At 37.7% G+C, this 24308-nt stretch overlaps 2 protein-coding genes across 2 annotated transcripts; both read right to left on the bottom strand.

Moving 5' to 3' along the window:
- Positions 1–2920: 2920 nt before the first annotated feature.
- LOC311169610 (olfactory receptor 5H2-like) lies at positions 2921–3850 on the bottom strand (the record flags this gene model as incomplete). Its single annotated transcript, XM_084231704.1, has 1 exon — positions 2921–3850. The coding sequence occupies one exon, from the start codon at positions 3848–3850 to the stop codon at positions 2921–2923; it is 930 nt and encodes a 309-aa protein (XP_084087830.1).
- Positions 3851–14216: 10366 nt separating this feature from the next.
- LOC311169729 (olfactory receptor 5H2-like) lies at positions 14217–15146 on the bottom strand (the record flags this gene model as incomplete). Its single annotated transcript, XM_084231901.1, has 1 exon — positions 14217–15146. One exon carries the CDS (start codon positions 15144–15146, stop codon positions 14217–14219), a length of 930 nt encoding a protein of 309 aa, XP_084088027.1.
- Positions 15147–24308: the final 9162 nt, after the last annotated feature.

Below are 24308 nucleotides of genomic sequence, written 5' to 3'. Positions count from 1 at the left end.
CCATGAGATACCATCTTACACCAGTGAGAATGGCACATATTAAAAAAACTAGCAACAACAAATGTTGGCGAGGTTGTGGAGAAAAATGAACTCTCCTGCACTGCTGGTGGGAATGCAAACTGGTCCAACCAATATGGTGAGCTGTGTGAGGATTTCTTAACCTACTGAACATAGAGCTTCCATATATATGATCCACCAATTCCTCTCCTAGGTATTTACCCAAAGGACACAGAAACTTCAATTCCAAAGAGCACCTGCATCCCTATGTTTATAGTAGCACTATTTACAATAGCTAAGCTTTGGAAACAACCCAAATGGCCAAAAATAGATGACTGGATCAAGAAGATGTGGTACATGTACACCATGGAATATTACTCAGCGTTCAAAAAACATAAACACATGCAATTTGCAGCAACATGGATGGAGAAAGAAGGGAACATGCTCAGCAAAATAAGCCAGAAAGAAAAAGAAAAATACTGGATGGTCTCACTCATAGCAGGAATCTAGAAAACTTAAATAAGGCACCAGGAAAAAGAATAACTATACGAAAGAAAATATCAAAATCATCAAACAAATATGAATCAGAGACACTCTATGGGGGATGGGAGGCGGGGAAAGGAGGGCTTGGGTTCAAAATAAGGGGGTTAAAATTGTAAGGGGAATATAAAAATAAAATTTAAATAATAAAAAAAATTATTAAAAAAGAGATTATTTTGCTCTTGTGACAGGAGAGATTGTCATGACAGAAACTTGAGGGATAAGGTGGCATGCAGCAGCCATCCCAGACCCAGTAAACCATTGGGTTACTACAAATATAAAAAGTAATACCCTATTTGGAATTTTCTCTGTAGGTGTGTAAGATCATTTTAATTTCACAAATATTTTATAAATATTTATTAATAAGCAGGAGTGTAGCCATTCTACTACCTGTTACAAAATGTATAAAGATTTCTAATTATAACTAAAACGGTTTGTAGGCCAAATATGAGAAGAGTAAATAACCTCTTACAAGCTTGAAATGGGGTTCCTATCTCTTTGAAAGGATCAGTAAGTACGTCATGGAAGTAGTAACATTAGGAACAGACCTGGAAGAAATAAACCATTTCAATTTTAATGATAATGAGGCGATAGGGTAGGGGGGATTCTCTGTGAGGAGAACTACTTGAATGCCAGGATAAACTAAAACAATGAGGTTTTTCTACAAAGTGTTCAATAACTCTCTTGTGGTTTAACCCAGAGTCCAATAGAAAACTGTGCAGAATTAAACTTTATAGTTAAAGCCAGATTTTATTTGAAGGCATCTCAGCTATGTGGGGTGATATTTATTCATGTATAATCTGGCAGCAGTGACCATTCAAAATAATTGAGAGGGATACCATTTACATAGATATTTTGCAAAGAATGATCAGGCAGCTATGTTCAGAAAGAAAGTGAACATCAGTGAGCTAAAAGGGATGAGTAACTAAAACTTCTCAGAACACAGAGCAAGGATTTGAGGATAAGGGTAGCAATGGTATTGGTAAGAATGTGTGTGCAATTTTAATGTTGAGAGAGGAATGGTAGAGAAGGGCCTAAAAATAGGACACTTATTGGGGGCCTCCCTCGTGGCACAAGGGGTTAAGATGCAACCTGTGAAGCTCACCACAGGCACTACAGCACAAGTTTGATCCCTGGTCAGGGAGATGACCCATATGGCACAGCAGACCTCTCCTGACTCGCCCACTGCTCCTCTCAGCAGTGTGTTTCAGACCATCTGCCTGTTCTGTTCCCCACTGTCTCTGGGCAATCATCTCACCCCCCAAAAAAACTCTGGCCTGTAGCTCAGTTCTTGTATGTATAAATAAATAAATCTTTAAAAAATAACACTTATTATATTTTAATAATATGGAATGTGAGGAAAATTACCCAGCAATGAGTTTTAAGCACAAAGCAATCAAATTCTTGCTCATTTTAATGCCTTTCCGGAAAGCACCTGAACAGCATGCATGCATACCCTCTTAATATTATTGGAAGTTTGGTAAGAGGCATCTAAAGCCCCTCAAGGTCAATACACATTCCAGTAACCTTTACATACCAAAGATTTATATCTACTAGATCTTTGTTTTCATTCTGAAGATTGAGACCATTTCCTTCCTAATCTGCCTCATCTCTTTTCTGATCTAAGCCATCCTCATTTAATCCTTCAATGCAATCACTTAGGTTTCTGATTTAGTAAGATTACCCCAGAACGTAATACACAGAGATAGAAATTTCCTGAGAAGATAACAAAGAAAGTGAGGCCCCTCCCTATATCCTGCTATTCATGGATGTAATCTGAGGAGGGGCACCTTCTTGAGTTTGGCCCTGCCTTCACTCTCTGCATGTTTTCTGCACTATGTCCCTGTTTTGTTTCATTTCTCAGAGACACAAGTTTTGATTTCACCACAGAGGTAAAATTCACCAAGTCTCCATAAATGGAATTAAAGACATTTTGATGCTAGCAGTATGTCTGCAATTGGGCCCGAATTACTCAAGCACAAACCTGCCATCACTGCATTTCAATATGATACCAGTCTCCAGGCTACACATATATCACCAATGTTCATATTCAGGTGCATCACAGAGACACAGCCTATTTTAGCACTTAATTAATGTATTTATAAAGTCATTTTGAAGAACACCACAAGCATGTAAAATGTTCCATTTGTTTCTTCCTTTAGTTATTTTAGTATGTTATGAGCACTTGGTTAAAATTACTTGAATGCTTATGAATAACCTAAAAAACTTTAAGGAATTCATTACGTATTCAACTTTAGTTCATTAAAATAATAGGAAAATTATCATTGCAATAAGCTTTGAACTCTAATAGCACATAAGAAACATCACCTAATATGCACAATTTTGTAACTGCTTTACTGGAGAACAGCTATCAGTATGAGGTCTAAACATTTCTCTTTATTAATTTTGTTAGTGAATCTATGACTTTCTTATTTCTCAGGCTGTAGATAATTGGATTTAAGAAAGGAATTATGACAGTGTAAAATAGCGAGTCCGTCATATCTTGATCTTCTGACTGTACGGAAGTAGGGCGCACGTACATGAAGATAAGCGGGCCATAGTATAAAGACACGGATAAAAGGTGGGCTCCACAGGTGGAGAAGGCCTTCTTTATGCCCTCTAGAGACTTCTTTTTTAAGATTGTAAAGAGAACCATTGTATAAGAGATAAGAACAGTTGTAATAGTGAATATCTGAATTGTAGCAGCGAAAATATAAACCATTAGAACGTTAATGAAAGGATCAGTACAGGAAATCTTAAACAAAGGTTCAATATCACAGAAAAAGTGATGTAATATGTTGTCATTGCAGAAGGTTAATCTGAATACTAAACCTGTATGAATCGTGGAATGAATGATGCCACAAACAAATGAGGAGACTATTAGCTGGGTGCATAGTCTGTTGGTCATCATCACTGGGTAAAGTAAAGGGTTGCATATGGCTACATAGCGATCATATGCCATAGCAGCCAAGAGAAAACATTCTGCGGTAACCCCAATAGCAAAAGGAAAAAATTGCATCACGCATTCCGAAAGATGCATTACATTATTCCTGGCAAAGAATTTGACCAACATGTTGGGTGTCACTGAGGAGGATATTAAAGCATCCACAAAGGCTAAGCTTCCAAGGAACAAGTACATGGGGATGTGAAGTTGAGAGTCATTCCAGATGAGAGCAATAAGACCAAGGTTCCCCACGATGGTGAAGAGGTATATCACCAAGAACACCAGGAACAAGGGGATTCCCCACTCCTGTTGATATGAAAGTCCTGTGAGAACAAACTCTGTCAGCAAGGATGCATTTTCCTTTTCCATGTCTCATTGGATGTTCCCTGAAATGAAATGCAATAAATATCAAAAGGCATTCATAGTGAATTTGTAAATTATAAATTGGCAGAGGCAATCAATTTAAAATAAATGATATTCCTATCAGAATGCCCTTTCAGTTTCAAATAATATTACTATATTGGAGGAGCTACTTTGGGGATTTCAAGCAATCAATATAAGTACAATATGTTCAGCTCAAAAATATACAGGAACTAATACGTTACAAAAAGGAACTATTGGACCATGCTCAAAAATTGGGAGGGATGTGAGAATTTTAGGGAAATTTTGAGACCAAAACATGGAATCTGAGGCAGTTAAATAAACTTTCAAAATCTGGATGATAATAAAATTGAACGTCATGTGAAGGATTTTGATCTTCTTTTGTCAGGTAAGACACATACACTGAAATAATTCAGAGCCATTTTTTATTTTTATTTTTATTTTTTAATATTAATTTATTTATGCAAGAACTATGGTACAGGCCAGAGGTGCAGGAGGGAGAGAGAATTCAGCAGAGACAAGAGGAGAGCGGAACAGGCAGACTGAAAACACTGCTAGGGTTGCTGCAGAGGAGACAGGAGAGGGTGTCTCCCTGGCCAGCTGGGAACCGAGCACATTGCTCAACCTGCTAAAGCCGGGAGGCCCAATACAATGTATTTTTCAGGTTAATGTTGGAGGTTAATAGTTAATTTTTGAGGTTAATGTTAATAAACATACGCATCATGGATAGGAAATTACAGTCATTGCACTGTTCAGGACAATGTAATTGGTGTCTAGTGGTTTTCAGAGCAGCCTACATATCAGAATTGTGTTACAGCGTCTTGTATTTTGCAGTACCATTGTGAAGTTTTAATGTAGAAATTAGTTCACTTTGTCAGAAGGATATAAGAATCAACATTTAAAAACCAATCCTCTCCACATGAATAAAATGTGAAGTGCTCAAGTTGAGATAACATTCCTAGCCCTTGGGTGATAGGACCTTGGGAGTGACAAGGAAGAAGCAAAGGATTTTAGACAGTACAGGCATGAAGACTCGGTGACATTAGCTGCAGGGCATGTCAGTGAAGAGAGAGAACTCACCTGGTGATTGAGGTGATGGTCATCAAAGTTGAATCAAGAATTCTGCGGCAGTGCTATTGTGGAGAGTGGCTCTGAACATCCAAGCAGGATGAGATTAGTAGCATGAGTCTACTAGATCTTAATAGAAATAATATCTGGAGTCATGGGGGAGATTGAAAAAGGACTGACTGTCCATTGGCTTGTGTGCAGAACGAGAGGGAGGGAATAGAAAAAACTTGAAGGTATCGAAAAGAGATTACAAAGAGAATGCACAGCATGTATTAGATGGCCAACTCTGATCCCCTTTTCTACCACCTAATCTTTGTGGCTGCAGAGGTAACCACCCAGTCAAGAAGCCCAAAGAGCTAGAAACTCACTTTCCCATTCCCCTTTGTCCTAGAGTGAGAGGGATGCCTGGATTTGGCAAATCGAATCACCAAACCTGTATCTGGAATATGGGAAGAGGAAGAAAAAGGTGCAGGTTCAAAAAAGAGTATTAGATTCAAAGGCAATCCTATGAAGGCCAGCAGTTGTGTCCCAATTCCACAACAGTGGCATTGTCGGTGTGAGTTTCTGGTGGTCCAAATTCAGGGAGAGTGACAACTCTCATTGAGCTAGTGTTGGGACATGACATTGGCTATTGATGGGCTCCTTTGTTTCCTATGTCCCTGCATACTTTTCAATGGATTCTCCAACCTCCCTTTCATTTCTCTTTTAGAGCCAGTTTCTACTCAGTTTTCTCACTTCCTCTTGCATCCTGGAACCTTGGTTCACCCAAAAGGCGGAGTGAGAGACCAGGAAAGGATATTAAGCAACATGAACTGAGAGAAGTTCTGAATTATATAATTAATGTTGTGAACACTAAAACACTAGAGAAGGACAAATTGAAATTCAGTGCAAAAATCCAAAATGAATGCTCTGCTTGGATAGAAAAAAACCTACCAAACAGCAGATCAATTAGTATGGAAACTGAGAGATTCATTGTGGCTTTTTATGTTTTTCATTTTTGTTTTTAAACAGCCTTGTTTATAGAGTGGCTTTTTAAAGAGCACTTTGGGGTTTGTTGTGGAGTTGAGGTCAGAGGATAATAGTGAATGGGAAGCAAGTGGTACAACACTGAGGAAAATGAAACTGCTCTGACAACTGTGGAGGACATTTATTTCATTTGGCTTTTATCTATGCCCATAGACAGATGTGAATTTTTGTCCTGCAGAATACTGTCATGAAAGTTTTCAAAGCCAGAGGAGGACATTGAGAGAAGAAGGGCGGGGGGACTTGAATAAGTAATTACGTAGGTGAAATGAAAACCAGAGGGAGCTAACACAGGAAGCAGAAAATAATGGAGACAAGGCAATGTGGAAAGACAAGGCAATGAAGTAGTGTGATATGTAAGAGAAAGACTGCAGATGAAATAGGAGAATGGTTCAGATGTGAGCAGTAAATAGTTGTCTTAACTGGTTCTCATTAAAAGTTGTCAGCTCAGGGAATCCTTTATTTCTGTCATCTATAATTCCAAATTTATTGTCCTGTGGTGTTTGTGTAACCAGAGACTTTCATTTTAATTTAACATTGTATATTCATTTATACTTAAGTATACATGAAACTTAAGTATACATGAATTTTTCACTGCTTGAAAGTTTTTGCCATATTTAAATTACTTAATCTTTTGTTAAGAACAGTTATTAGAATTTTCTCTAGATATTCTTTGGTTTTACTTAAGATCACCTGTTTTATTAGCAGAATACATTATGCCAAAGACTGGAACCTAAGCTAGTGATATAAATAGCAGGATCTGTATTTACAGCTGTTCAATATGTTTATTTTGCATCGGGTTTCTTCTTTGCCTTCCAGATAACCTAATAATTAAAAATTACCTAAGTCACACAGAGTGTGGGTACTCTCTATGTAAGAGATAGAGTAGTGGGAATGTATTTAATGTGAGAATGGATGAAGGGAGAGAGGAGTTAATCTTAAGTGACTTAATTAGTCACTAGTTTTATTCAGAGAATGTGATTGTTAAATGAATGTAACTTTTTATGAGAAAAACCACAAAGATTTCTTACATAGGAAACATTATCACTTGAATATTTTACCCAGTTCAAATGAAAATTGTTTAAAGTTACTATTTACCAATAACTGCCTTATTAAGTCATTATCATTATGATAACAGGTGAATAAAATTTTGAAGGAGAATGGTTTAGTGTTTCAGGTGTTTTGCTCATCCTGACAGCACAAAAATAAAATACATTGGTTTAGTAATTAATCTAAGTAATTTAATTTAACTAAGTAATTTTTTTCCTCTGGCTACTTTTGCATCTTGAATCCAACCTAAATAATTTTGAATTAATATAGTAGTTTAACTTTTTCTGTAATGGATGATGAATATTAGAAAAATTATTTCTAACTTACCCATGCTTGTGCAAAATTGAGAAGATCCTATCAAAGTGTTAGTTTTCTAGAGTGAATAAAAATACAGTAGCCCTGGAATGAAAACATACATCACAATTCCTTGCTTGCTGCTTCATTATGGAGACTTCTTTTTTGTCAAGCTCAGAAAAATGTCACATATAAGTTTGTTTTGAACACCAGAGTCAACCAATTGTATAAATGTATGCTTTTGCCAGAAGGTGAAGGAGTAAAGACGTAAAATTTCCACATTAGTGCCCAAGAATTCCCTTAAGGACAAAGCTAAGTTGTTCTGGGCATTGTGGATTTGAACATGTGTAAGAAGTCCAAGTTGTCCCACAGGGTATTACAGTCCGTAAACATCAGGTCAGTCCAGACTGTTTTCGTTATCTCAGTTATAGAGTATTTTCTAATACAGATATTTCTGACATGTTTTTTGAAAACTTCACTTGTGTATATTACTCTGAGTGCTCTGATCAGTGTGGTCTTTTCTGAACTAACCATACAGTATTTTAAAGAGGACAGAGTTCTATATTCTCATAGGAGCCTACCCCACCAAAGTTATCATCAACATACAAACTGGATTGTGGATACTTACTAAATTGGGATAGAGCAGTGGGGCAACAATCAATGAATTTAATGTCAGAATGCATGAAAGGAGGCAGGAGTTCATATTAAAGTGACTTACCTTAGTCACTTAGTTGTATCAGAGAAGGTTATTACATTCCACACATATGCTAATACCCCTATACCCCTTGAAGCTGAAATCCAATGAGAAATGCTAATAGATTTCAAAGATTGGAGGACAGTAAAGTAGTTTGGGGGAGCAAAAAAAAAAAAAAACCCAAAAAACCAAATGAGCACAGTGAGAGGTGTCCTAGACCAGTGCTTCCCAAACTTTAGTACTTTTCTATCTCCTGGAGACCTTGTTAAAATATAGATTCTGTTTCAGGAGATCTGAGTGTCACCTTAGAATCTTCATTTGTAACAATGTATGCCTTTGGACTCTTGTCATGCACAGGGCCCTCAATGTTGGCCACCCTGGATTATCATTGGCTAGTTTAGACTGATTTAGAAGCAACAGAAAAGATATATATGGCTGTTATGCAAAGGTAGAAGCAAGGTGTATCAGGTGAAATTATCTCCTAATTTTGCTCCATATCTTTGAATACAAATATTTTTTCTTTGTTGATTAGTTTATTCTCAGAAGAGGCTGTGGAGGAGTTTCTGTCTGTGTTCCTGTGCTTCCTTCATATTATGACATTCCTTCATATAATATTTTTATTACACCATCCTTCATTTTTGTACAATATATCATTTCCCATGAAATTTCCACCACCAATTCACCTGTGCATCATCATTATAGTCCCTTGTTCTCGTCCCACCTCTGTCCTGATCCCTCGCCCTCCTCCACCATTACAGAATGTCCCTGGTTGCCTGTTGATTTTGATTTTCACTTTATTATAGTTATTATTTTCCTGATCCCTTGTTTGGTTCCTCTACATTCCTCCTATAAATGAAACCATCCGATATTTTTCTTTCTCTTTCACAGGGTGGGATCGTTCTACTGGACTGTGGGAGTGGGAAGTTAAGACCACTACTAGGTCTCTTTGGGTTCCATATTTCTTTGAATTTCGAGACAAGCAAGGGGATTACTATGATGGATGGGTGACTGATCCTGACTAACAATGGATATTAGAGTCGAAGTCCTCAATGGAGTTGAGGAAGATCCTTTACAGAATCTCTCTGTAGTCCTGTCCAGTGGAAAGGTCTGTGGACTATTTCAAAATACCAACCCAGAGAGTTCTTTCTTTTACTGAATTTTGGTTAATAAGATCATATATTGTAGTACAGCCTTTAAAATCAAATTCTGCATCTGCTGCCTTATGTTTACCACCAGAATTCATTTTCCATTCATCAAAATACAGTAAACCATTTGTTTCCATTTCTCCATCCTTCTTCCCTCTTCTCTTCTGCCATGACTACTGTGTTCTTACACTCTGCATGTTCCTTTCCTTTATTTACATCATTCATTTTGTTTCTCTATGTGTTTATCATATATGAGAGAAGTCATAAATTCTTTGCTTTTCTCCCATCTGACTTTTATCACTGAGCATAATATCTTCTAGGTCCACCCATATAGTTGCAAGTGGAAACTGCATGGATTTTTGTAGCTGAGTAGCACCCCATTGTGTATAAACACCACTTCATTACCCCATCACTTGTCCATGGGAATTAGGTTTCCAGTGCTAGGCTATTGCAAGTAATGATGTAATGGCTTGAGTGTGCATATATTTCTCCATTTGTAGTTTTCATATTCTTAGGTAAATTCCCAGAGTTAGGAAAGGGCATTTGTATTCTTATCTTTTGAAGAGTGTCCCTATTGATTCTCATAATGGCTGCACCAGCTTACGTTACCACCAGTGGTAATGAGAGTTCCCTTCTCTCCACCTCCTCACATAGTTGTTTCTTGTCTTTATGATAATAGCCATTCTTATGGTGTGATATGATACCTTATTTTTACCTTGATTTGCATTTTCCTGATAAGACATTTTGAAAATTGTTCTGTGCGTTAGGCTACCATTTCTATGACTTCTTTGGAAAAGTGTCTATTCAGATCCTCTACTCACTTTTAATCAAGCTGCTTATCTTTTTGTTGTTGGAGTTCATGAGTTCTTTATACATATATATTAAATATCAACTCTGATATAGACAAATATGTTCTCATTTTATGGGTCGCCTTTTCCTTTTAACAATGGTTCTTTTCTCTTGCATAGTTAATTTAAGTTTGATGTATTCTCACTTGTTAATTTTTGCTTCTTAGTCTTGCTTCTGGAGACATCCACAAAAATATTACTAAGGCTATTAGTTGAGGAGTTGTTACACATGTTTTCTTCTATATATTTTATTATTTCAAGTCTTGCATTTCAGTCTTTAGTTCATATTGAGCTAATTTTTGTGTATACTGTTAGACACTGTCATGGGTGGTCTGTTTCATTCTTTTCCATGTGGTTGTCCAGTTCTCTGGGCACCAGTTTTTATTATTACATCTGTGTTTAAGTTTGATTTTAGGTAGTTTATTATTCTTTTAATGGATTCCATATTGCTAGGATATTTGATCTGGTTACAAAATGTGCTCTCCTTGTACATTTGTTTACTTCATGGGTGCTTTTCTTTTTGCTTGGGAGGTGGAGCTATGGTTTTAGTTTTAGGTTTTTCTTTCTAGATCAGGGCCAAGTATGGAATGTGGAAAGTGCAAAATAGACCTGTTGTTGCTATTGCTGTCATGGTATCATGGGGGAAAACTAAACAGACATTACCACGGTGTTCCCTTTCTTGTGATCAGACTGCATCTTTCTATGTGCACTTCTGTGTGCTCCCTTCTTTAAGACTTCAGGTCTATGGTTGGACCTCCAATATCCTTTAAAGTCCCGACATCCTTATGGGGGGAGGACATAGAGGAGGGATTACAGTCCCAAGAAGCACTGCATCATTTTCTGGTTTGTTGGTCTGTATAGCTTTTTTCTTCTACTATGGATTTGGTTAATTTTATGTTATCTTCCCTGGCACACAAAATGTCCAGATACTAGTTTAAAATTATGTCTGGATGTAGTTTTTTTTTATATTAGAAATTTTTATTAGTAAACATCTCATAGAACTCTTAATAAAGACAAGTGTAGACAATATATATATCTTATCATTTTACTCTGGTTTGAAGTCAAACAGAGGTCAATAATAACTTAAAAAGGCATTAATGGTAATACAATATATGAAAATTGCTTCAAATGGTATAATATTTAAACAATATTCTTATTTAAAAATATAATGTCTCGATTCAGAAAACAACCAACAACTAAATCCCAAAACAAAACAAGTCCCTTCTGTGATTTCAAATTCAATACCATTCCTAGGTATGTTAAAAATTAATAGCCCTAATTTTCTTTCACCTGGCTCCCCCTTCCTTCCTGTCTATCCCATATTGGAATTGGTCAGACGTATTCTGGCAAACAGGAATGCCATGTATGTCTGGCTGTGTTTGAGGGTGTTTCCAGAGGTTGTTGGTATTGATTTGGTAGAATAAGTAAAGCCAATGGTATTTGTTTTAAATTCGTCTATATTTTGTATCTTTCACCAAATTTCTAATTATGAGACTTCCCTCAGATATTATGTCATACTGTATTCCAGGAGCTATGCTAGTAATAAGAACAAGAATATTTTGCTCAGGAGAGAATGTCATGAGAGAAACTTGAGAGATAAGGAAGCATGCAGCAGCCATCCCAAACCCAGTAAACGGTTGGGTTACTACAAATATAAAAGGGTAATGCCCTGTTTTGAATTTTCTCTATAGGCTTGTAAGATCATTTTAATTTCACAAATATTTTATGAATATTTATTAATAAACAGGAGTGTAGCCATTCTACTACCTGTTACAAAATGTATAAAGATTTCTAATTATAACTAAAACGGTTTGTAGGCCAAATATGAGAAGAGTAAATAACCTCTTACAAGCTTGAAATGGGGTTCCTATCTCTTTGAAAGGATCAGTAAGTACGTCATGGAAGTAGTAACATTTGGAACAGACCTGGAAGAAATAAACCATTTCAATTTTAATGATAATGAGGCGGTAGGGTAGGGGGGATTCTCTGTGAGGAGACCTACTTGAATGCCAGGATAAACTAAAACAATGAGGTTTTTCTACAAAGTGTTCAATAACTCTCTTGTGGTTTAACCCAGAGTCCAATAGAAAACTGTGCAGAATTAAACTTTATAGTTAAAGCCAGATTTTATTTGAAGGCATCTCAGCTATGTGGGGTGATATTTATTCATGTATAATCTGGCAGCAGTGACCATTCAAAATTATTGAGAGGGATACGATTTAATCAGAGATATTTTGCAAAGAATGATCAGGCAGCTATGTTCAGAAAGTGAACATCAGTGAGCTCAAAGGGATGAGTAACTAAAACTTCTCAGAACACAGAGGCAAGGATTTGAGGATAAGGGTAGCAATGGTATTGGTAAGAATGTGTGTGCAATTTTAATGTTGAGATAGAAATACTAGAGAAGGGCCTAAAAATAGGACACTTATTGGGGGCCTCCCTCATGGCACAAGGGGTTAAGATCCAACCTCTGAAGCTCACCACAACCACTACAGCCTCCCTGGGAAGGGAGGTGACCCATATGGGACAGCAGACCTCTCCTGACTCGCCCACTGCTCCCCTCAGCAGTGTGTTTCAGACGATCTGCCTGTTCTGTTCCCCACTCTGTCTCTGGTGAATTCTCAAACCGCCAAAAAACTCTGGCCTACTCCAGTTCTTGTAGGTATAAATAAATAAATCTTTAAAAAAAGAACACTTACTATATTTTAATAATATGGAATGTGAGGAAAATTACCCAGCAATGAGTTAAGCACAAAGCAATCAAATTCTTGCTCATTTTAATGCCTTTCCAGATAGTACCTGAACAGCATGCCTACATACCATTTTAATATTATTTGAAGTTTGGTAAGAGGCATCTAAAGCCCCTCAAGGTCAATACACATTCCAGTAACCTTTACATACCAAAGATTTATATCTACTAGATCTTTGTTTTCATTCTGAAGATTGAGACCATTTCCTTCCTAATCTGCCTCATCTCTCTTCTCATCTAAGCCATCCTCATTTAATCCTTCAATGCAATCACTTAGGTTTCTGATTTAGTAAGATTACCCCAGAACGTAATACACAGAGATAGAAATTTCCTGAGAAGATAACAAAGAAAGTGAGGCCCCTCCCTATATCCTGCTATTCATGGATGTAATCTGAGGAGGGGCACCTTCTTGAGTTTGGCCCTGCCTTCACTCTCTGCATGTTTTCTGCACTATGTCCCTGTTTTGTTTCATTTCTCAGAGACACAAGTTTTGATTTCACCACAGAGGTAAATTTCACCAAGTCTCCATAAAATGGAATTAAAGACATTTTGATGCTAGCAGTATTTCTGCAATTTGGCCTGAATTACTCAAGCACAAACCTGCCAACACTGCATTTCAATATGATACTGTTGTAGAGCAACCCCGATACAAAACGGGGTGCCTGACTGTGGGTCCTCACCCGCGCGCTTAAAAGGACTTATCAATGCTCTACTGCAGGCACACGTGAAAGGTTAATAAAAGGTTTATTTACAAGGGAAGGAGAAATGAGGAAATGTACATCTCTGGGAGAAAAGTGGGAGACAAAGTTTTAAATGAGTCCTACCCGATCCGCCGATCAGGAATCCCAAAATTGCGCTCTCAGAGCTGGCCGCCAGCCAGGAGCGGTGAAGCCAGGAGGCGATCGATCGCGAGCCAGAGAGAGCCCAAGGCCCACGTGTTTGGTTTTTTATATCCAACCTGGCTGCCCAACTCCACCCTCAGGTCCCAGCCACCCTCCCTTGGTGGTGATGGGATTTGTCTTTCCCAGAGTCTTGATGGCTTTAGTCTGGAGTGGGGGTGGAGTCCACAAAGCCTGTATGGGATTAACTCAGGACATCACTTCCCCCTAACAATACCAGTCTCCAGGCTGCTCACTTATATCACCATATTCAGGTGCATCACAGAGACACAGCCTATTTTAGCACTTGATTAATATATTTATAAAGTCACGTTGAAGAACACCACAAGCATGTCAAATGTTCCATTTGTTTCTTCCTTTAGTTATTTTAGCATGTTATGAGCACTTGGTTAAAATTGACTGTATGCTTTTGAATTACCTAACAAACTTTAAGGAATTCATTACGTATTCAACTTTAGGTCATTAAAGTAATAGGAAAATTATCATTGCAATAAGCTTTGAACTCTAATCAGCACTTAAGAAACATCACCTAATATTCACAATTTTATAACTGCTTTACTGGAGAACAGCTATTAGTATGAGGTCTAAACATTTCTCTTTATCAATTTTGTTAGTGAATCTATGACTTTCTTATTTCTCAGGCTGTAGATAATTGGATTTAAGAAAGGAATTATGACAGTGTAAAATAGCGAGTCCGTCATATCTTGATCTTCTGACTGTACTGAAGAAGGGCGCACGTATATGAAGATAAGAGGGCCATAGTATAAAGACACTGATAAAAGGTGGGCTCCGCAGGTGGAGAAGGCCTTCTTTATGCCCTCTAGAGACTTCTTTTTTAAGATTGTAAAGAGAACCATTGTATAAGAGACAAGAACAGTTGTAATAGTGAATATCTGAATTGATGCAGCGAAAATATAAACCATTAGAATGTTAATGAAAGGATCAGTACAGGAAATCTTAAACAAAGGTTCAATATCACAGAAAAAGTGATGTAATATGTTGTCATTGCAGAAGGTTAATCTGAATACTAAACCTGTATGAATCGTGGAATGAATGATGCCACAAACAAATGAGGAGACTATTAGCTGGGTGCATAGTCTGTTGGTCATCATCACTGGGTAAAGTAAAGGGTTGCATATGGCTACATAGCGATCATATGCCATAGCAGCCAAGAGAAAACATTCTGCGGTAACCCCAATAGCAAAAGGAAAAAATTGCATCACGCATTCCGAAAGATTCATTACATTACTCCTGGCAAAGAATTTGACCAACATGTTGGGTGTCACTGTGGAGGATATTAAAGCATCCACAAAGGCTAAGCTTCCAAGGAACAAGTACATGGGGATGTGAAGTTGAGAGTCATTCCAGATGAGAGCAATAAGACCAAGGTTCCCCACCATGGTAAAGAGGTATATCACCAAGAACACCAGGAACAAGGGGATTCCCCACTCCTGTTGATATGTAAGTCCTGTGAGAACAAACTCTGTCACCAAGGATGCATTTTCCTTTTCCATGTCTCATTGGATGTTCCCTGAAATGAAATGCAGTAAATATCAAAAGGCATTCATAGTGGATTTGTAAATTATAAATTGGCAGAGGCAATTAATTTAAAATAAATGATATTCCTATCAGAATGCCCTTTCAGTTTCAAATAATATTACTATATAGGAGGTAGCTACTTTGGGGATTTCAAGCAATTAATATAAGTACAATATGTTCAGCTCAAAAATATACAGGAACTAATACGTTATTAAAAGGAACTATTGGACCATGCTCAAAAATAGTGAGGGATGTGAGAATTTTAGGGAAATTTTGAGTCCAAAACATGGAATCTGAAGCAGTCAAATAAACTTTCAAAATCTGGATGATAATAAAATTGAATGTCATGTGAAGGATTTTGATCTTCTTTTGTCAGGTAAGAAACATACACTGAAATAATTCAGAGCCATTTTTTATATTATTTTTATTTTTTTAATATTAATTTATTTATGCAAGAACTGTGATACAGGCCAGAGGTGCAGGAGGGTGAGAGAATTCAGCAGAGACAGAGCGGGGAGCGGAACAGGCAGACTGTAAACACTGCTGAAGGGTGCAGCAGGGGAGACAGGAGAGGGTGTCTCCCTGGCCAGCTGGGAACCGAGCACATTGCTCAACCTGCTAAAGCCGGGAGGCCCAATACAATGTATTTTTCAGGTTAATGTTGGAGGTTAATAGTTAATTTTTGAGGTTAATGTTAGTAAACATACGCATCATGGATAGGAAATTACAGTCATACCACTGTTCAGGACAATGTAATTGGTGTCTAGTGGTTTTCAGAGCAGCCTACATATCAGAATTGTGTTACAGCGTCTTGTATTTTGCAGTACCATTGTGAAGTTTTAATGTAGAAATTAGTTCAGTTTGTCAGAAGGATATAAGAATCAACATTTAAAAACCAATCCTCTCCACATGAATAAAATGTGAAGTGCTCAAGTTGAGATAACATTCCTAGCCCTAGGGTGATAGGACCTTGGGAGTGACAAGGAAGACAAATAGAAGCAAAGGATTTTAGTCAGTACAGGCATGAAGACTTGGTGACAATAGCTGCAGGGCATGTCAGTGAAGCAGAGAGAACTCACCTGGTGATTGAGCTGATGGTCATCAAAGTTGAATCAAGAATTCAGCGGCAGTGCTATTGTGGAGAGTGGCTCTGAACATCCAAGCAAGATGAGATTAGTAGCATGAGTCTACTAGATCTTAATAGAAATAATATCTGGACTCATGGAGGAGACTGAAAAAGGACTGTCCATTGGCTTGTGTTCAGAACAAGAGGGAGGGTAGAGAAAAATACTTGAAGGTATCGAAAAGAGATTACAAAGAGAATGCACAGCATGTATTAGATGGCCAACTCTGATCCCCTTTTCTACCACCTAATCTTTGTGGCTTGCAGAGGTAACCACTCAGTCAAGAAGCCCAAAGAGCTAGAAACTCACTTTCCCATTCCCCTTTATCCTAGAGTGAGAGGGATGCCTGGATTTGACAAATCAAATCACCGAACCTCTATCTGGAATATGGGAGAGGAAGAAAAAGGAGCAGGTACAAAAAAGAATATTAGATTCAAAGGCAATTCTATGAAGGCCAGCAATTGTGTCCCGTATCCACAACAGTGGTATTGTCGGTGTGAGTTTATGGTAGTCCAAATTCAGGGAGAGTGACAACTCTCATTGAGCTAGTGTTGGGACATGACATTGGCTATTGATGGGCTCCTTTGTTTCCTATGTCCCTGCACACTTTTCAATGGATTCTCCAACCTCCCTTTCATTTCTCTTTTAGAGCCAGTTTCTACTCAGTTTTCTCACTTCCTCTTGCATCCAGGAGACTTGGTTCACCCAAAAGGGCTGAGTGAGAGACCAGAAAAGTATATTAAGCAGCATGAACTGAGAGAAGGTGTGAATTATATAATTAATGCTGAGAACACTAAAACACTAGAGAAGGACAAATTGAAATACAGTGCAAAAATCCAAAATGAATGCTCTGCTTGGATAGAAAACGAACAAACAAACAAAGCAGATCAATTAGTATGGAAACTGAGAGATTCATTGTGGCTTTTTATGTTTTTCATTTTGTTTTTAAACAGCCTTGTTTATAGAGTGGCTTTTTAAAAAGCACTTTGGGGTTTGTTGTGGAGTTGAGGTCAGAGGATAATAGTGAATGGGAATTAAGTTGTACAAGTGAGGAAAATGAAACTGCTCTGACAACTGTGGAGGACATTTATTTCATTTGGCTTTTATCTATGCCCATAGACAGATGTGAATTTTTGTCCTGCAGAATACTGTCATGAAAGTTTTCAAAAGCCAGAGGAGGACATTGAGAGAAGAAGGGCGGAGGGACTTGAATAAGTAATTACGTAGGTGAAATAAAAACCAGAGGGAGCTAACACAGGAAGCAGAAAATAATGGAGACAAGGCAATGTGGAAAGAGAAGGCAATGAAGTAGTGTGATATGTAAGAGAAAGACTGCAGATGAAAGAGGAGAATGGTTCAGATGAAGCAGTAAATATTTGTCTTAACTGGTTCTCATTAAAAGTTGTCAGCTCAGGGAATCCTTTAATTCTGTTATCTGTAATCCCAACTTTATTTTCCTGTGGTGTTTGTGTAAATGGAGACTTTCATTTTAATTTTACATTGTATATTCATGTATACTTAAGTGTTCACTGCTTGAAAGTTTTTGCCATATTTAAATTACTTAACTTTTTGTTGTTAACAGTTATTAGAATTTTCTCTAGATATCTTTGGTTTTACTTAAGATCACCTGTTTTATTAGCAGAATACATTATGCCAAAGACTGGAACCTAAGCTAGTGATATAAATAGCAGGATCTATAATTACTGCTGTTAAATATGTTTATTTTGCATCAGGTTTCTTCTTTGCCTTCCAGGTAATAAAATAATTAAAAATTACCTAAGTCACATAGAGTGTGGGTACTCTCTATGTAAAAGATAGAGCAATGCGAAATGAATTAAATGTGAGAATGCATGAAGGGAGAGAGGAGTTAATCTTAAAGTTACTTACCTTAGTCACTAGTTTTATTCAGAGAAGGTGATTGTTAAAGAGAATGTAACTCTTTATGAGAATAACTATGAAGATTTCTTACATAGGAAACATTATCACTTGAATCTTTAAACCAGTTCAAATGAAACTTGTTTAAAGTTACCATTTACCAATAACTGCCTTATTAAATCATTATCATTATGATAACAGGTGAATAAATGTTTGAAGGGGAATGGTTTAGTCTTTCAGGTGTTTGCTAATCCTGACAACACAAAAATAAAATACATTGATTAAATAAATAATCTAAGTAATCTAATTAATCTAAGTAATTTTTTTCCTCTGGCAACTTTTGCATCTTGAATCCAACCTAAATTATTTTGAATTAATGTAGTAGTTTAACTTTTTCTGTAATGGATGATGAATATTAGCAAAATTATTTCTAACTTACCCATGCTTGTGCAAAATTGAGAAGATCCTTTCAAAGTGTTAGTTTTCTAGAGTGAATAAAAATACAGTAGCACTGGAACGAAAATATAGGTCACAGTTATTTGCATGCTGCTTCATTATAGAGACTTCTTTTTGTCAAACTCAGAAAAATGTCACATATATGTTTGTTTTGAACACCAGAGTCAACCAATTGTATAAATGTATGCCTTTGCCAGAAGATGGGGTAAAGACGTAAAATTTCCACATTAGTGTCCAAGAATTCCCTTAAGGACAAAGCTAAGTTGTTCTGGGCATTGTGGATTTGAACATGTGTAAGAAGTCCAAGTTGCCCCACAGGGTATTACAGTCCATAAATATCAGGTCAGTCCAGACTGTTTTCGTTATCTCAGTGAAACTGCATTTTATACAGTATTTTCCAATACAGATGATATTTCTGACATGTTTTTAGAAAACTTCAGTTGTGTATATTACTCTGAGTGTGCTTATCAGTGTGGTCTTTTCTGAGCTAACCATACATTATTTTAAAGAGGACAGAGTTCTATATTCTCATAGGGATCTATCCCACAAAAAGTTATCAACATACAAACTGGATTGTGGATACATACTAAATAGGGATAGAGCAGCGGGGCAACACTCAATGAATTTAATGTCAAATGCATGAAAGGAGGGAGGAGTTAATATTAAAGTGACTTACCTTAGTCACTTAGTTGTATCAGAGAAGGTTATTACATTCCACACATGTGCTAACACCCCCATACCCCTTGAAGCTGAAATCCAATGATAAATACTAATAGATTTCAAAGGATTGGATGGGCAGTAAAGTAGTTTGGGGAAGCAAACAAAAAACCAAATGTGCACAGTGAGAGGTGTCCTAGACCAGTGCTTCCCAAACTTTAGTACTTATCTATCTCCTGCGGAGCCTGTTAAAATATAGATTCTATTTCAGGAGATCTGAGAGTCACCTTAGAATCTTCATTTCTGACAATGTATGCCTCTGGACTCTTGTCATCCACAGGGCCCTCAGTGTTGGCCACCCTGGATTATCATTGGCTAGTTTAGACTGATTTAGAAGCAACAGAAAAGATATATATGGCTGTTATGCAAAGGTAGAAGCAAGGTGTATCAGGTGAAATTATCTCCTAATTTTGCTCCATATCTTTGAATACAAATATTTTTGCTTTGTTGATTAGTTTATTCTCAGAAGAGGCTGTGGAGGAGTTTCTGTCTGTGTTCCTGTGCTTCCTTCATATTATGACATTCCTTCATATAATATTTTTATTACACCATCCTTCATTTTTGTACAATGTATCATTTCCCATGAAATTTCCACCACCAATTCACCTGTGCATCATCATTATAGTCCCTTGTTCTCGTCCTACCTCTGTCCTGATCCCTCACCTTCCTCCTCCATTACAGAATGTCTCTGGTCTCTGGTTGCCTGTTGATTTTGACTTTTGCTTTATTATAGTTATTTTTTTCCTGATCCCTTGTTTGGTTCCTCTACATTCCTCCTGTAAATGAAACCATCCGATACTTTCTTTCTGTTTCAGAGGGAGGGATCATTCTGCTGGACTGTGGGACTGGGAAGTTAAGACCGCTACTAGGTCTCTTTGGGTTCCATATTTCTTTGATTTTCCTGACAAGTAAGGGGATTATTATGCTGAAATTGTGACTGATCCTGACTGACAATGGAACACTGGACTTGAAGTCCTCAATGGAGTTGAGGAAGATCCCTTACAAAATCTCTCTGTATTCCTGTCCTGTGGAAAAATCTGTAGACTATTTCAGAATACCAAACCAGAGAGTTCTTTCTTTTACTGAAATTTGGTTAATGCGATCATATATTATAGTACAGCCTTTAAAATCAAATTCTGGGGCCTCCCTGGTGGCACAGCGGTTGATCACTGGGCTGTGAAGCTGCCTACAGCCTTTGCAGTGCTGGTTTGATTCCTGGCCACTGGGTGAGTGTCCCACATGGCGGGCAGACCTCTCCTGCTGTGCCCACTGCTCCCCTCAGCAGTGTACTTCGTCAGTCTGCCTGCTCTGCTCTCCGCTCTGACTCTGGTGAATTCTCTCACCCTTATACAAGCACTGGGTACAGTCAGAAGCACGGGAGGGGAGCAGAGCAGGCAGAAGGACCAAAGTACACTGCTGAGGGGAGCAGTGGGTGGCAGGAGAGGTCTGCGCGCCATGCAGGACCCTCCTCCAGTGGCCAGGGAGCAGCCGGGGATCAAACCAGCGCTGAAGAGGCTGCAGGCAGCTTCGCAACCCAGCGCTCAACTGCTGTGCCACCGGGGAGACCCAATAAATAAATCTTTAAAAAAATCTAATAAAATAAAATAAAATTCTGCATCTGCTGCCTTATGTTTACCACCAGAATTCATTTTCCATTCATCAAAATACAGTAAACCATTTGTTTCCATTTCCCCATCCTTCTTCCCCCTTCCCTTCTGCCATGACTATTGTGTTCTTAGAGTCTACAAGTTCCTTCCCTTTATTTACATCATTCATTTTGTTTCTCTATATGTGTATCATATATGAGAGAAGGCATACATTCTTTGCTTTTTTTCCATCTGACATTTATCACTGAGCATAATACATTCTAGGTCCACCCATATAGCTGCAAGTGGGAACTGCATGGATTATTGTAGCTGAGTAGCACCCCATTGTATATAAACACCACTTCATTATCCCATCACCTGTCCACGGGAATTAGGTTTCCAGTGCTAGGCTATTGCAAGTAATGATGTAATGGCTTGAGTGTGCATGTATCTCTCCGTTTGTAGTTTTCATATTCTTAGGTAAATTCCCAGAGTTAGGAAAGGGCATTTGTATTCTTATCTTTTGAAGAGTGTCCATATTGATTCTCATAATGGCTGCACCAACTTAGGTTACCACCAGTGGTAATGAGAGTTCCCTTCTCTCCACATCCTCCCTCACATAGTTAGTTGTTTCTTGTCTTTATGATAATAGCCATTCTTATGGTGTGATATGATACCTTATTTTTACCTTGATTTGCATTTTCCTGATAAGACATTTTGAAAATTGTTCTGTGCGTTAGGCTACCATTTCTATGACTTCTTTGGAAAAGTGTCTATTCAGATCCTCTACTCACTTTTAATCAGGCTGCTTATCTTTTTGTTGTTGGAGTTCATGAGTTCTTTATACATATATATTAAATATCAACTCTGATATAGACAAATATGTTTTCATTTTATTGGTCGCCTTTTCCTTTTAACAATGGTTCTTTCTCTTGCATAGTTAATTTAAGTTTGATGTATTCTCACTTGTTAGTTTTTGCTTGCTAGTCTTGCTTCTGGAGACATCCACAAAAATATTACTAAGGCTATTAGTTGAGGAGCTTGTTACTTATGTTTTCTTCTATGTATTTTATTATTTCAAGTCTTACATTTCAGTCCTTAGTTCATATTGAGCTAATTTTTGTGTATACTGTTAGACACTGTCAGGGGTGGTCTGTTTCATTCTTTTCCATGTGGTTGTCCAGTTCTCTGGGCACCAGTTTTTATTATTACATCTGTGTTTAAGTTTGATTTTAGGTAGTTTATTATTCTTTTTTTTATTATTTGTTTATTTATTTATACAAGCACTGAGTACAGTCAGAAGCGCTCACCGGAGCGGGGAGCAGAGCAGGCAGAAGGACCGAAGTACACTGCTGAGGGAAGCAGCGGGTGGCAGGAGAGGTCTGCACACCATGTGGGACCCTCCGGTGGCCGGGGAGCAGCCGGGGATCGAACCGGTGCTGCAGAGGCTGCGGGCAGCTTTGCAACCCAGCGCCAACCGCTGCGCCACCGGGGAGGCCCCTAGTTTATTATTCTTTTATGAGATTCCGTACTACTAGGATATTTGATGTGGTTAGAAATGTGCTCTCCTTGTACATTTGGTTATTTCATGGGTGCTTTTCTTTTTGCCTGGTAGGTGGAGCTATGGTTTTAGTTTTAGGTTTCTCTTTCTAGATCAGGGCCAAGTATGGAAGGTTGGAAGTGCAAAGTAGACCTGTTCTTGCTCTTGCTGTCCTTTTATAGTGGGGGAACTGGACAGACATTACCAATGTGTCCCTTTCCCTGTGATCAGACTGCATCTTTTAGAATGCACTGTCTTCATCATTGCTCCCTTCTTAAGGGCTTCAGGTCTATGGTTGGGCTTCCAATTTCCTTCAAAGCCTAACATCCTTATGGGGGGATGCCAAAGTGGAGGGATTATAGCCCCAATGAGCACTGCATCCTTGTCTAGTTTCTTTGTATGTGTAGCTTTTTTTCTCTGCTGTAGATTTTCTGTGATGGGTTTGGTTTTTTTTTTGGCATTTGATTTTTTTTTCTAATTTATATATATTTTACATCATTGTTCATTTTTGTACAGTGTTTGCTTTTTCCTCCTAAGTGTAGTCTCCATAAAATTCCCACCACCAGTTCACCCATGCACCACCATCTTAGTTCCTTGTGCTCTTCTGTACCCTGTTTTGATTCCTCTACTTCCCTCTCTCTTGCAGAATGTTTCTGTTTTATAGTTGTCTGCAAATTTTTTTAATATTGTTTTTTACATCATTGTTCATTTTTAAACAATATTGCTTTCCCCCACCCCTTCAATTGTAATCCCCATAGAGTTTCCTTCACCTATGCACCATGCACCATGTGATGGTTAATTTTATATATCATCTTCCCTGGCCCACAGAATGTCCAGATACTAGTTTAACATTATGTCTGGATGTCTTTGAGGATGTTTTCAGAGGTTGTTGGTATTGATTTGGTAGAATAAGTAAAGCCAATGGTATTTGTTTTAAATTCATCTATATTTTGTATCTTTCACCAAATTTCTTATTATGAGACTTCCCTCAGATATTATTTCATACTCTATTTCAGGAGCTATCCTAGTAATAAAAACAAGAATAATCACTTTTGTGTCAGGAGAGATTGTCATGAGAGAAACTTGAAAGATAAGGTGGCATGAGCAGCCATCCCAGACCCAGTAAACAACTGGGTTACTACAAACATGAAAGAGTCATGCCCTCTTACTGAATTTTATCTATTGGTGTATCAGATTATTTTAATTTCATGAGTATTTATTAATAACAGGAGTGTAACCATTCTACTACCTGTTACAAAATGTATAAAGATTTCTAAATTATAATTAAAAGGGTTTGTAGGCCAAAAATAAGAAGAGTAAATAACCTCTTCCAAGCTGAAATGGATTTCATATCTCTTTAAAAGATCTATAAAGGCATCATGGAAGTAGTAACACTTGGAACAGACCTGGAGGAAATAAACCATTTTAATTTTAAATGATAGTGGGGCAGTAGAGTAGGGATGAGTCTCTGTAGGGAGACCTACTTGAACTCCAGGATGAACTTGGAAAGAACGAGGTTTGTCTACAAAGTGTTCAATAACTCTTTTGTGGTTTAACCCAGAGTCCAATAGAATTTTGTGAAGAATGAAACTTTTTAGATAAAGCCATATTTTATTTGAAGGCACCTCAGCTAGTGGAGTGACAAATGCAGGGTGAAGTATACATACCTGTATATATGCATGGGTATATACATACATGCATAGGTATATGGATTTTGACATGCAAATAAAGAAATAATACCAAGCCAATGTGGCTATACTATTCAAGATATTTACTTTATTCATGTATAAGCTGGAGCAGTGACCATTCAAAATAATTGAGAGCAATATGATTTCATCA

Source organism: Talpa europaea (genome assembly GCF_964194135.1).
Source record: "Talpa europaea genome assembly, chromosome: 4".
NCBI classification, from domain to species: Eukaryota; Metazoa; Chordata; class Mammalia; order Eulipotyphla; family Talpidae; genus Talpa; species Talpa europaea.
This window is presented reverse-complemented; position numbering and strand designations above follow the sequence as displayed.